At 43.2% G+C, this 13,118-nt stretch overlaps 2 protein-coding genes across 2 annotated transcripts; one reads left to right on the forward strand and one right to left on the reverse strand.

The window, feature by feature from the left end:
• The first annotated feature begins 1,033 nt into the window (after nt 1–1,033).
• On the forward strand, nt 1,034–3,653 carry LOC103634599 (uncharacterized). The gene is made up of 6 exons (XM_020548511.3): nt 1,034–1,509; nt 2,429–2,519; nt 2,677–2,831; nt 2,947–2,974; nt 3,068–3,176; nt 3,327–3,653. Exons 1-6 carry the CDS (start codon nt 1,231–1,233, stop codon nt 3,406–3,408), a joined length of 744 nt encoding a protein of 247 aa, XP_020404100.1. The 5' UTR covers nt 1,034–1,230; the 3' UTR covers nt 3,409–3,653.
• Nucleotides 3,654–3,836: 183 nt separating this feature from the next.
• LOC100382805 (Glucose-6-phosphate isomerase 1 chloroplastic) lies at nt 3,837–9,010 on the reverse strand. Its single transcript, NM_001175506.1, has 14 exons — nt 8,373–9,010; nt 7,245–7,358; nt 7,022–7,120; nt 6,858–6,941; nt 6,563–6,706; nt 6,420–6,485; nt 6,259–6,327; nt 6,069–6,176; nt 5,908–5,960; nt 5,693–5,831; nt 5,456–5,612; nt 5,293–5,371; nt 4,347–4,413; nt 3,837–4,212 (listed from the first exon to the last, which is right to left on the reverse strand). Exons 1-14 carry the CDS (start codon nt 8,901–8,903, stop codon nt 4,072–4,074), a joined length of 1,851 nt encoding a protein of 616 aa, NP_001168977.1. The 5' UTR covers nt 8,904–9,010; the 3' UTR covers nt 3,837–4,071.
• Between the last annotated feature and the right edge of the window lie 4,108 nt (nt 9,011–13,118).

Raw genomic sequence — 13,118 nt, forward strand, 5'->3', positions numbered from 1 at the left:
TAAGTAGGGGTGGATATCGAGCTGGCTCGGCTCGACTCGTTATGTTAACGAGCTAAAGATCCAACTCGGCTCGACTCGTTTGCCGACTCGAGCTGGCTCTTTTAGCTCGCGAGCCAGCTCGATAATACCATGTCTGGTGTCTACGAACGGATATAAAAACATGTAGCAAAAGAAAAGAAGGAGGTCTATTTAGAAAAAAGAATAGAGTTTGCAACTTAAGGTTCCACACTCAACAAAGAACAAGATTAACTATAGTAGAGTAGAAGATTTAACTATTTTGATCGGAGATTGTTGTGATTTGACTAATTACTCCAACTCATTTGGCTCGTGAGTCAGCTCGCAAGCCAGCTCGAGTTGGCTCGTTATCATAGCGAGTTGAAACACAAGCTCAACTCGTTACAAATAATAAACGAGTCGAGTCGAGCCACTATCGAGTCGAGTCGAGCGAGTTAACGAGCTACGAGTTTTTCGTCCAGCCCTAAGTGCAAGAGAATAGAAGACTATAGCTAGGCGCAAGCTAAAAACTTGGCCTGAAACAAAAAAAACCCCAAAAAATTATGGTATTAATAAAATCATGGTTTAAAATACAAAGTTTTTAGATATACTCACAAACGTCTTTTAAGCCCCGTTTATTTTATTGGAATTGAATTCCATTCTAATCATTATAATTTAGAAAAAATTAATTAAGTTAATATATTTGTCTATTTAATATATTTGCATATTATAATCATATGAGAGAGTTATATACTATAGAGAAACAAGTAGAAGAGTATGCTATAAATTATAAATTAGAAAAGTAGCATGTAAATCTATAGAATTGATTTTCATCTTTTACCTCATAAATTTGTGAGGCTTATATATACAATTTGGAAAGTTTTGGAATATTATATTCTAAAAAATAGCTTACTATATTAGTTAGATTCTAATTTCTCAAAATAAAGGGAAACAAACGTGCTCTTAATCTAAAATATCATAATATGATAAGATATCATTGTATTGTCTTGGGATTAAAAAGAAATATTGTGTTGCCTAAGAAAGCCTTAACCGACAGGCGATACCCACGGCACGGGCCCACTTGGCTGCTTTTTCAAGCTACACGCCAATCCAACGCTATTACGCAACGATTAGCCAAACAGATCAATCATCTTCTACTTCTTCGTATAGGCCGCGGGATCCCGAATCCCAATCCATAGTCGCCACCGTCGCCGGCTACAGGGTTCGGTCCCCGTGATGGAGCCCTCGTCAACCTCCTCCTCGCCGGCTGTGGAGCGCCGGTTGTCGCCGGAGGTAAGGAGGGTGCGGAAGCGGGAGCTGAAGGAGGCACTGGAGCAGGTCCAGCGGGCGGTTGAGATGCTGCGCGATGCCGACGCCGATCTCGGCGTCTCTCTCTCGGAGGAGACCACAGCAGCTCCGCCGGAGGGCGAGGACCGCGAGGCCGATGTCGGTGCCAATGGATATGGGGCGGAGACGTCGTCGGTTGCGAGTGACTCCGATTACGAGACGGCCCAGGTGAGCAGGAGGCGTCCTGATCCCTCACGAGTTCTTCTGGGCACGTTGAGGGTTCCGGGAACTAGGATTTGGATTTCCGAAGTATAAGTCGTTGCAACAGGCGTAACTGAATCGGTAAATTGCGTATAAGTCGTTGCAATAGGCGTAACTGAATTAGTAAATTGCGTAATTGAATTGATATCAGCTACAATTTATTTTTGGCCACTACAAATTGAAACTAAGTGCTTGATAAATACGTGAGGACCTAAGAGCCTGTTTGTTCAGACTAACTTATTTTAAACTAAATGAAATAAGTTAGATTATATAATCTCAAACAAACAACACCTAAGTTGGATTGGTAGTTTGAAATTACTTCAGTACTGTAATCACTGTTTCTGTGCTGTGGTGAGACTAAAAAGGTATCTGTCATTAGTAGCTTTCTGTGTAGAAAGTATTATGTGTATACTTCCATTACTGCCAGTATGATGCTGATTTATCATTTAGTTGACTTTGGTGACTACATTTGTTATCTGCTATGCCAGTGATGTCTTGCTTCGGATTAAAGCCGACTGTTTGGACTGCTGCAGCTGCAATCTATAGAGACAAAAACATTGTAGAAGTAGTAGAAACCGATACGGATTAAAGTCAAGCGGACAGTGCTGGGTGCCAAAATAGTGGTATAAAATCAGATATTCGAACGACTCCTGATTGTTGTAAATAGATCTTTCCAAGATGTTGTGAGAACAGTTTGTTGTTAGTTTAGGCCAAGTCATGTCTGCAGTATGCCAGTATCCCTAATATGTATTTCCAGCTTCCTATCTGGAATGTGGGCTGAGCAGTCTCATTGCCATGGTCCTTATGGAAATCTCTTTGGAGTGGCGAAGTAGATTACCGAATTTTCGCTGCCCTACAACTAAAACAACCTGCTTTTACCTAGCAGATGTGTGATCTTCTTAAATCTAAGGTTGGATCGCTCGAGTTCCTTCAAAAGCTCAATGGTATTCAGAAGTCAGTAGGTCAGAATGGTGCAGGTAAGCTGCCACTGGATTGAATACATTACTACTATAAAAAGTACACAGCAGATGGTAAAAATGACCCGATATGAACTCAGATATGTTCCTTTCGCTCTATTTTTTCTTGAAAATACTAACCACTGTACTTCGAAAACTTCTCTGTTCTTTGGCACAGTTGAACCTGATACATCATGGGATATAATAACGTCAGTGGATTTATGGGAAGATGGTGGCTCAGATGATGGATATGTACTGGTTAAGCAGGAGGATGTGGTTGATGGGATGACTTCCTTTATGGCTGCATGCTTGGTGTCAATTAAAAAGACCAAGGTAGCTGTTTTCTTCACTTGATGAGATCATCATGCTGAGCGAGGCGTTTCATGTCTCTGCATCTTGTATGAGAGGTGCTTTACATATTTAATGTGTGAATTTCATGTCTATGCAGGACCTGCCCCCTGATCAACTTCAAAAAGGTTTCTTTTTCTTCCCTCAATTAAGAGGAACGGTGAAATGAATTTTTTTATTGGATATTCTGATGTTAAACTTTTTGACTGTTCATATTCCAGTGCTTAGGAAGACGTTTTCAGCTGAAAAGAAGAAAAGTAAAATCCGGAAGGCATGGGATGGAACTAAAGTTGTTTATAATGTTGCTTCATGGGGCGCCACTGCTGTTGGGTAAGTTTTATAATCGCACTATCCTTGGACAGTAATATTTTTTGAAAGAATTATCTTCCCACAAAATAATCATCAAGTTGAATAGGGGTCTGCTAGCTTGGCTCCCTAATTTCTATATAACGCTAACTATTTGAGTAATCCATCATGCAGGGTCTACAATAATCGAGCACTACTTACGGTCGCAACTACAGTGTTTCAGACTTCCTGCCGTGTGATATCCAAGTTCCTTTAAATATTGTGGCAACTACTAGAGTATGTTAGAATTGTTTGCGTGTGTGCTTTTCCATTGTTTAGGCAGCATAAAGCTTGAGATCATTTGTTTAGTCTATGCTAATGAGTTCGACTGCTAATTAGCAGCGCCTCCCAGTCCAAAACAGCATGTGTAATGTATAACTGTAAATATTGCCTTAATTTGAACAAACTTGTTCTTTTTGCCAGAACTTTATTTTGGTAATCCGAAATGATTAGTTTGTACTATTTTCCGTATCAAACAAAACGAAAACTCTTGATATTCACCTGCTCGAGGTCCGTATCAGCTGCTGGCAGTTGAAGCGTGTGTTGGGGTGGAGTTGCAGATCTTTAGATTGACGACAAGGATATTCATACGGAAGATGCCTGATGCGTTGGAGGCTTAAGAGAACGCAAAGGTACATGAGGCTTAAGAGAACGCAAAGGTACATGAGGAGATGCGGACACCACCTTCTATCTTTGTATTTTATATTTAAGGGGCCAAAAAAAATCAAATTCTAAAATTACATCGTTCCGGCAATCGTGTGCAAGCACCACCAAACAAGAAACTAATGAGACATCAGCATCAGCGACACCCATGCATAGCATCGCTATTGTGTTGCTTCTGATTTATTCCAACAATGTTACACGGATCCAGACACAGAATCTATGCGGCCTGCATATCTTCGTCCACACTGCATTCACCGAGGTACACCTTAACACTGCGAGGAGAGCCGCAGCTGCCTTCTGCTATAAGTGCTCTGTCGTTAGCAGCCATGTGCTGGATTATTTTGTAGATCATCTCAATCTGAGGAGGGAAACGTTGGCATGTGTTATATATGTAGGGGAAAAAACATTGTCTTTCTGTAGATGAAAACAGGGATGCCAATAAATGGGAGGTACGTGTGGTCAGAACAAAGGGAGTACAAAGGTGAAACTTACATCTTCAGGGCAATGGCAGCGATCTGCAATTTCATCTAGAGTCAATGGCTCAGTAGGGTTCTCGCAGCTGGGAGACAACAAGTACATGAATCAACAAGCAATCCAATAACTCCAATATAACATTAATGAGTGAGAATCAATTGGGGAGTAAATTGCAGTTATGTGTAAACCAAGTGTGTGTGTGGGGGGGGGGGGGGGGGGGGGTTAAGGGTTATTGCCCCTTGTAGTTCTTATATAGATACGCAGCTCTCCGGTGCGTAAGGGAAAAAATGGTTCTTTTCATACACATTAGTGTCCTCTCTTGTGCCCCCATTCTTTGAGTTTACTTGTACAGGAATTGGAACTTCGAAAAATAAAAATTATTTCATGAACAAGGAAAGGTTGAGTTATTATACTTTAGTATAATACACATGTTTCTTTCTTTGTAAGAATATTGACTTTAGACTCTAAAGACATGTAACTGTAAAACCAGCAGGACGCTATCTGTAATTTTGCAGCCCCATGCGCACATGATAACTGTCAATAAGCCGTCAATTGTAATTTTCAGCTAGGAAAACTTTTCAAACCTATATCAGTTCGAACATCTAAAAATGCCTTCTTAGAGAGTCTCAAAGGAGAAATGGGCATTGCCACAGCTATTGGGGTGGGTGCACTTCGAATGTATTTTGAGGAACCAACCCATGAGTACATCCCTCATGTTTGTACTAATTATTACTTTGCAAGGGATAGGGTGGTGGCAGATGAACCTATTCAACTCCATAAACCAAACAAAAAAGTGAGGGTGAGAATATGATGAACCACACCATTCCTCAAAACAAAGTCCCACCTAGTGATACAACGAAATGCATTTTCAAAGCATCACAACTAGAAATATGCCCCAAAAATACTATGCATAACCAATCACTTCACAGAGAAACAGAAAGAACACAGGTCAGAAGTTCCATACATGGCCTCCTTTAATACAGTCAGAACCCTTTTCTGAAGGGCCAATACTTCTCCTGCTGCCTTTTTCCCAGCCTCAACACCTGTAAATTACATAGCCCACACATAATTGCACATAGCAAATAGCTTAATTATAGAGCTTCATTACTATGTCATGAGAAGCATACCAGGCTGATGATAGGCATTGATATTTACCAAAGAAGCATAAATCCCCACAGCACGTTCATAAAGTGCAATCAGTGCTCCAACAGCTCTAGGAGTTACCTCTTGCACAGTAACAGAGATAGACTCCCGGTCATTTGCATAAAGAGCAGAACGGGTTCCCTGCAAAATATTGTATACTTCTGTTATCTCTATCACAGACAAATCAACATAATTTTATCGCTCTAAAGTTCAAGGTTGACCTGCAACATCCCAAACAAATAGTCACCACACGTGACTCCAGGTTCAAGCTCCCAATCATGTCCAGCAGGCCTGTCACGCAAGACCTCAATAAACGTAACAAAGAAGTTTTGTACACCTTCTCTCAGCTGCTGAATGTAACTGTGATCAGAAATAATTCATTAGGCTCTGCAACTTAACTACAATGAGTACTGCAGAAAAATTAGCACACACTTACGCATGCTGGTCAGTGCTTCCTTTGTTACCATATACAGTTAGCCCTTGATTAACCTGACATTGGAAATTTCTATGTTAAACAAAGAACATTGATGAAAATAAACCTAGTAGTTCAAAAACATCAGGTAAAGTAAATTGACTAGAATATGGAAGGCTTTTTACACGGTTGCCATCCAGGTCGAATTCTTTTCCAAGAGATTCCATGACAAGTTGTTGCAAATATCTACTCAAAAGTAATAAACTATCCTTGTAAGGAAGCACAACCATATCCTGAAAGAAAAAAAAATCAATAAAGGAAAGTAAGAACAACATTCATCAATAGAAGATGCTCCCAATCAATGATGTTGCAAACCTTTTTGCCTATCCCTTCCGATGCCCAATACCAACATAATGCAAGCAATGCTGCTGGATTTGCTTTAACCTGTTAATAAAAAGATAAACATGTTTGACATGACACAATATAGATAATCATGCCATCACTGCAAGTTGTCCGTGTTATTAATAATGTGATACCACAGTGTTCCGGGTTTCCTCATCCATTAAAGCTGCACCAACTAGCATTTCCTTGATATCAATACCCTGAAAACAACCCCTTACGTGTAACTTGAAAGTGTGTGAATGAAATCAACATAAAGGAAAAATGGGAACGCCCTGACCTGCAATGCAGCTGGAAGTAAACCAACAGCTGACATTTCTGAAGTCCTACCACCAACCCAGTCAAACATAGGAAACCGAGCTAACCATCCCTCTATTCTGGCAGTGTTATCCAACAGAGAATTTTCTTGAGTGATTGCAACACCCTGCATAGCAGATCTTGCTCTCAGACAACAAATTGTGCAGTCATATATCAAGGATGTGGAAACAATACATGAATCAAGTAACAGAAACTGATTGCCCATGGACCAGTTGAGAAAGAACTATACAAAACAAACATGAACCTGAGGTCAATACCTGTTTCGAGAATTGCAGACCTGCATCTCTGAAGGCTTTCTGTACTTCCAGTAGCCCATTGCGGGTTTCAGGTGTGCCTCCGCTCTATGCAAAATTGAACGATAAGTTCATGGTGCAGCTGGAAGAATATCGACAAAATAAGAAAGTTTGGGATCTTTATGTACCTTAGAAATGACAATTACAAGAGTAGTTGCCAGTTCAGGTCCTAGTTGAGCAATTTGATGATCAATCCCAGCAGGATCGGTGTTGTCAATAAATCTTATCTAGAAATCAAGCATAACAAGAGTTTAGGCTTACATCTTGCAACTGACAGGACATCTTAATACAAAAGATAGACAAATGTAATTTTCATGCATTGCTCGGATTCTGACTTAGGGGCGGGCATACCTTCAGTGGAGGGTTATCAGGCGCAAGTGCCTCAGCAACAAATTGAGGGCCCAAAGCTGACCCTCCGATTCCTATAGAGAGAATTGAAGTGAAACGACCAGATGGGGAAAGAATCTGCATTTACACGAAGTACGGTGTTATAAGACATCATCAACACAAAAGGAAATGTACCCAAAGCCTCAATAAGATACATAGCACCTATCTGTTGCACAATGACCTATCGTGCCTGTAAGAGTACTTGCCCCCAAATGATGTACTCTTATATAAAAAGGCCGCAAGGCTTAAACAATACAATGCATCAACAAAATCAAACCGATTCTAGTTTCCTACAATTCCAAATGTTCAGTATAATGTTGGAAGATTATACACAGGTCTTCTCTAAGCTCTCTGGTGATGGCACATCCCAACATTTTGTAACGTGGGGCTGAGGACAACATATATAAATAAAACGAGACACTTGCAATCAACTTCTTTCAAAATCTGGTCCCCAAAATTGCTCCAGGTGCTTTGATTCAGTCATAAGCATATATGATATACATGTATAACTGTTAATTGGCACCGTTTCCCTGACAGACTAGACACTCCTTCCAGTCGCCAAATCAGCCCGAAAACGAGTTTTCTAATGGATGGAGCCAAGGTTATTAAAACGGTAAAACGTTGGAACGCTCATGGGTGAATTTTTGACTTTTAAACCTTTAAACTTTGTTTAAACGTAGTTTTAAACAACACAGGAAAAATACCAATACATCATAATTTCAAACAATAATGTGAAGTTAAATACCAAAATAGAGAGGTTAGTGGCTTACCAAAACTTCACCCATGAGCTGGATTGAACCTCAAAAGTAACTAGTAGACTGAGCCCAAAAGTAGTTAATGGTCTAAAATGTATAAATCACTGCGTTTTACAGTTTAGAACGCCAAAACGCTAAAACGTGGTTTCAATCTCTAATTAGAGTTTTCACGTTTAAACGTAGTTTAAACATCGTTTAAACGTAGTTTTAATAACACTGGATGGAGCTAAAAATGGTAGAGTGGCACGGCATATCAAGCATGCTATGCAATTCGAAATCTCCAGGAGAAGGAACTTCAAGTATGTAGGCAAATATAAATGGAAAATGTTGCAGCGACCTTTCCAGAGACGACATCTTGAGAGAAGGCGAGGATTCTGTCGAGTGCGGTCTCGATCTTGTTCCGGAGGAAGGAGTTGGGAGCGAGGGCCGGGTCGCGGAGCCAGTAGTGGCCCACCATGCGACCCTCGTCGGGGTTGGCGATGGCGCCCTTCTCGAGCTCCCGCATGTCGACGAAGGCCTGCTGCATCCGCGGCTCCATCTGCCGCAGGAACTCCTCCGTGAACCCCATCCGGCTGACGTCGACGAAGATGCCGAGCTCCTTGTGCTGGTAGAGCCACTCGACGTAGCGCTCCCACAGCTTGATCGGGTCCTTCTCCACCGCGCGGACGCCGCCGCTGCCGTTCTCCGGGCCGGAGCCCAGCGCTGGGCGGGCCGGGCTCGGGGCGGAATTGGAGGAGCGGGAGAGGTCGGCGATGGAGTGGGGCGCGCGGAGGCGGAGGTGGGAGGGCCGGAGCAGAAGGTGCCGGCGCAGCCGAAGCCGGCACACGGCGGAAGATGGCGGCGCCGCCGCGCCGGAGATGGACGCCATCGCCGGCGGCGTCGTTGCAGCAGGGGATGGTGGTTGTGAGGACCCTCGCTTCGTTCGCCTGTCGGTCTTGGGTTCACGCGCCTCCGAAGCGAGGGTTTAGTTTTGTGGGGAAGGAGTCCACGAGGTGGAGTTGGTGGCCTCGCTGGGCTTGGCTTTATCTGGGGTTAGGGGAGGAAGACGGAGGAGGAGGAAGAGATGGTCCATGTCAGTCGGGTCACCTGGGTGCCCCACCCGTCAGCCGCCTGGGGTACGGGGCACCCCACTTGCCAGAGGCAGGCTCGGTATCACCACGGGGGAGCAACTACCAGTTTCCGTGGGTGTCACCATGTCAGGCGCTCAGCACGTGCGACCGACGGCGTAGGGGAAGTTGGGGACGCTAGTGCGACGCCGAGGGAGAGGTGGTGGATGGCAGCGCCTGCACGGATCGCTAGTGGGCCGGGGATGTCTTCGTGAAGGTGAAGTACGGGGCACAGGGCCGCACGAAGCAAAAAAGCGAGGAACTCGCTGGGAGATATTTGCGCCTCGCGTTCGTGTATGCTTGCGTAGTTGATTGAGCTTCCTGTTTTTCTGGAGATTTGCTGCTTTGGGGCTCGTCGACGGCGACCGTAGGACTGACCGGCTGGGATGGGAGGGGGAAGAATACGGCAAACAACGTGTGGTTTTCTCCTCTCCTGTTGCGGAAACCCGAAATGCTCTGCTCGCCGTCGAATTCTCGTGGTTTGAGTTTACTGCTCTCTTCATCTCAACTTTCAGTCTTCACGCACTCCATCTCAGCCCCGAATACTTCCACGCTGACCCGCGGATATGCATGGCATGATTCTTGATGCTGATGCAAATGAGAAAAATATAGGAATACTTTAGAAATAGTTCCGTACCACTGATGTAAAATTATTTTCTATATCTTAAGCGAGATATTAAAAATTGTCAGAGAATCAACAAATAAACAAATATGGTCGCAACTTTTTTTAGTGACTTAGAGCATCTACAATTAAGCCGGGTCCTATATTTAAATATAGGAGTTAAGATCTCAAAATAACTTCCAACAAAATTGCTATTTTATAAATTTCCATCAAATGGATATAGCACCTGAAGTCACAGTTACTAAATATAGCACTCCAGTCAGAGGACCTATTTCTGTGTGTCTAATCTCACGGAGTTAACTACCACATGAGTTTAGGAGTTGCTATTGGAGTTAGAAAAAATATTGATCCAAATTAACTTGAATCAAGTCTAATTTAGCTTTTGATGTCCCAATTATAGGAGTTCATCTTGGAAATGCTCTTATAATACTTATAATTTACCGAGTGATTTTTTAATAAACTATAAAAACTCGGATCGCTCTCTCTATCTTTACTACTTATTAAGACAGTAAGGGGTAGGCTGTCATTTCGTGTTCTGCATTCCCCCTCCCCGCACAGTCCATTCTCATATTCTGCCACCATTCCTGCCATTCTCATTCCTCCCCTCCCGCAAAGTCCATTCTCATTCCCACGTACATCCCACACCTAACTAAAATTAAATTAAAAAACACACACTCCTAGCTAAAATTAAATTAAAAAACACAAATGGCTCTAAGGGGATTTGAACATGTGACCTCTCATCAAGCAAATATGATTGTAGCTACCACTACACCACATGTGTATTTATGTCCACATCTATTACAGTAAAAATATCTACTACATCTATCTCGAAGCCTACCTGCTACCCTTACACAATGTGTAGTAGTTGATAAGTATCACCGAGATTCTTGAATCATATTTTTGGATGGAGTGAGTAGTATTTAAAGAAGAGCCTTGCATACAATTTATTTTGTTTGAATAATGTTTTCAACCTAAATTCCTTTTTGCATGTGTGACATTTATTCTCCGTAATATTTTTTCCATGAATCTAACTTGTGAGTCATTTTTATAAACCAATGTCAAAGATAAATACATGTTTCTTACTTGGAAACCCCGAACAAACACCACTAACAGGAGGAGCTCGCGTTAGCGTCGCTCATCGACGACGAGAAGAAGCTTGACGACTGTCAGTTCGACCTCTGGAAACAGTCCTACGTGGCCGCATGCGCCGCTGTGTATGGTAAGCTCCGGCGCAGCCGCCGCTTGGACGCGGTCCAGAGCGGCTGCACCGCACTGTCCATCGTCAAACAAGGGGACCTCATGGTCGTCGCCAGCGCCGGCGACTCTCGGGTTGTTCTGGGCACCGCATCCAACGACGGTGCCATCACGCCGTCCAGCTCATCATTCACATGAAGCCCAACCTACCACGTAAGTCGCTACTGACCGGCCATCAATTCTTGTGCGCTGGGACGACGGCCGTTGCTGACGTTTGTGAGTGTCCTCGAACAAGATGTATGTAGAGGAGTAGCACATCCGGTGGTGCAACGGCCAGGTGTACTACCTCGCTGATGAGCCCGGGGTGCATTTTGTTTGGCAGCCCAGCCAAGAGTCATCGGTACTCGCCATGTCGCGCGTGTTCGATGACTACTATATCGAGGACTGTGGCATCATCTTGGCGCTAGAGGTGACACAGAGGAGGACCGACAGCAATGACCACTCGTCATCGTCGGATAGCTTTTGTGCCGGCATGTCTTTAATTCTCTTTGCAAACACACACTTGTCTTTTTATTTAAGCAAGCGTGTATGGTGGTGTGTGCCTGATGACTGACGATGTACGAGAGAACTTCTACTGGCAGGTGTGGTACGTGCTCTCCAATGATGAAGCCATGCAAATCGTGGTATATATCGAAGTCTGCATGATACTGATGGTTGCAATGTAGTAGTGAAACAGCTAAATTAAAATAACAAAATTTATGTATGGCTAGGATGACAAAATGGATTATGAAACATTTTCTTATAACAATATAAGACATATTGTATATAAATTATCGTGGTATTATATGTTCCCGTTACAACGCACGATCACTCACCTAGTATTATATTAAGAAGAGACTGAAACATGGTCTCAACCAAAAAATCAACGAACCCTGCTCCGTCATTAGCGGGCCATCACCGCTCACTCTGCAACGGCCCAGCCAGGGAATGACGTACATGACATAATCCAAAAGCAAATAGGGCGCAACGAGGGGATTTTTAACCAAGCCAGAAATTCGCCCTCGAGGAAATCGAACCCGGGACCTAGAGGTTCTACTACGCTAAAGTCCCTTTCGCTTTATAAACTATTGAAGATGCGTTTGTGGCTCTTTATTAATCTTTCTTTGTTCTTTAACAAACGATTTTAATGGCACTTAGACTCACATCACCAGAAGACTATCCCATTGTCCATATTTCAAACTCGAGTCTATCTACAGTGCTGAGAGCCTGAGATAGTGAAATTTAGATCTACTCATGATAACAGCTTTCCGGTTTAGCAATGCTACACAGGTACTCGCCATCCGCAAGTTGCTTCAAGGAAGCGACGGAGCTAGAGCAAATTTAGATACGTAGATATCATATAGGAGTATTAGATATGATGGTGCTTATAAGATAAAAATTTACTCATTATGACCAGTTTTTTATTTTAGGGGTGTAGATTCACCCTATACCTTCGCCCCTGCTTTACGGAACCCAGCACTGTTTGTGTTGCCAACAACGCCTTTGCCCTTTGGTCTGTCAGTAATGTATGGTGCACTTGGCTGTCCTGTCCAGCCGCGTCTCTAGTGGTCAGAGATCCTTACACTTCGCCTTATGCAAACGCTAATGGCCGTTTAGTCTGAGCTACCTCTATCTGATTGCCTCCTGCATAATCTGGCGGGCTAACGGATCCCTTCCGTATTCCAAATGCTTCATGGCTCTCTAGAACAAAATATCAGTTTGCTTAACCTTAACTTTCTGCAATCTCAAGGGTCAAACACCAAACGGTAGGTAAGAGCTGGAACAGGAAAACTACACGTCCTTTCAGTGAGCAGCCTGATTGTGGATTTTCTGTACCAGGGAGCATATCCCAAATCCCATTGACCGAACAGAACAGAACACCACCAAGAACAACAGAACATATCAACAGAACACCAATACTCTGTATCGACCCAAACTAAAGGGAACGTTTTGTTTAGTATATTCAGAGAAAGGGCTGCTGACAGCATACTTGATTGGTGAGTGGCGGCAGAAACCAACATTTTCAGCACCAACTAGAAGCCGGGTGTCCGGGTCAGAGAGGAACGCACACAATTGATAGCCGCCTCAGCGGGCCCCGCAAAGCATGCAAAGAAAGTCGCAC

This window comes from Zea mays, chromosome 2 (genome assembly GCF_902167145.1).
Source record: "Zea mays cultivar B73 chromosome 2, Zm-B73-REFERENCE-NAM-5.0, whole genome shotgun sequence".
NCBI classification, from domain to species: Eukaryota; Viridiplantae; Streptophyta; class Magnoliopsida; order Poales; family Poaceae; genus Zea; species Zea mays.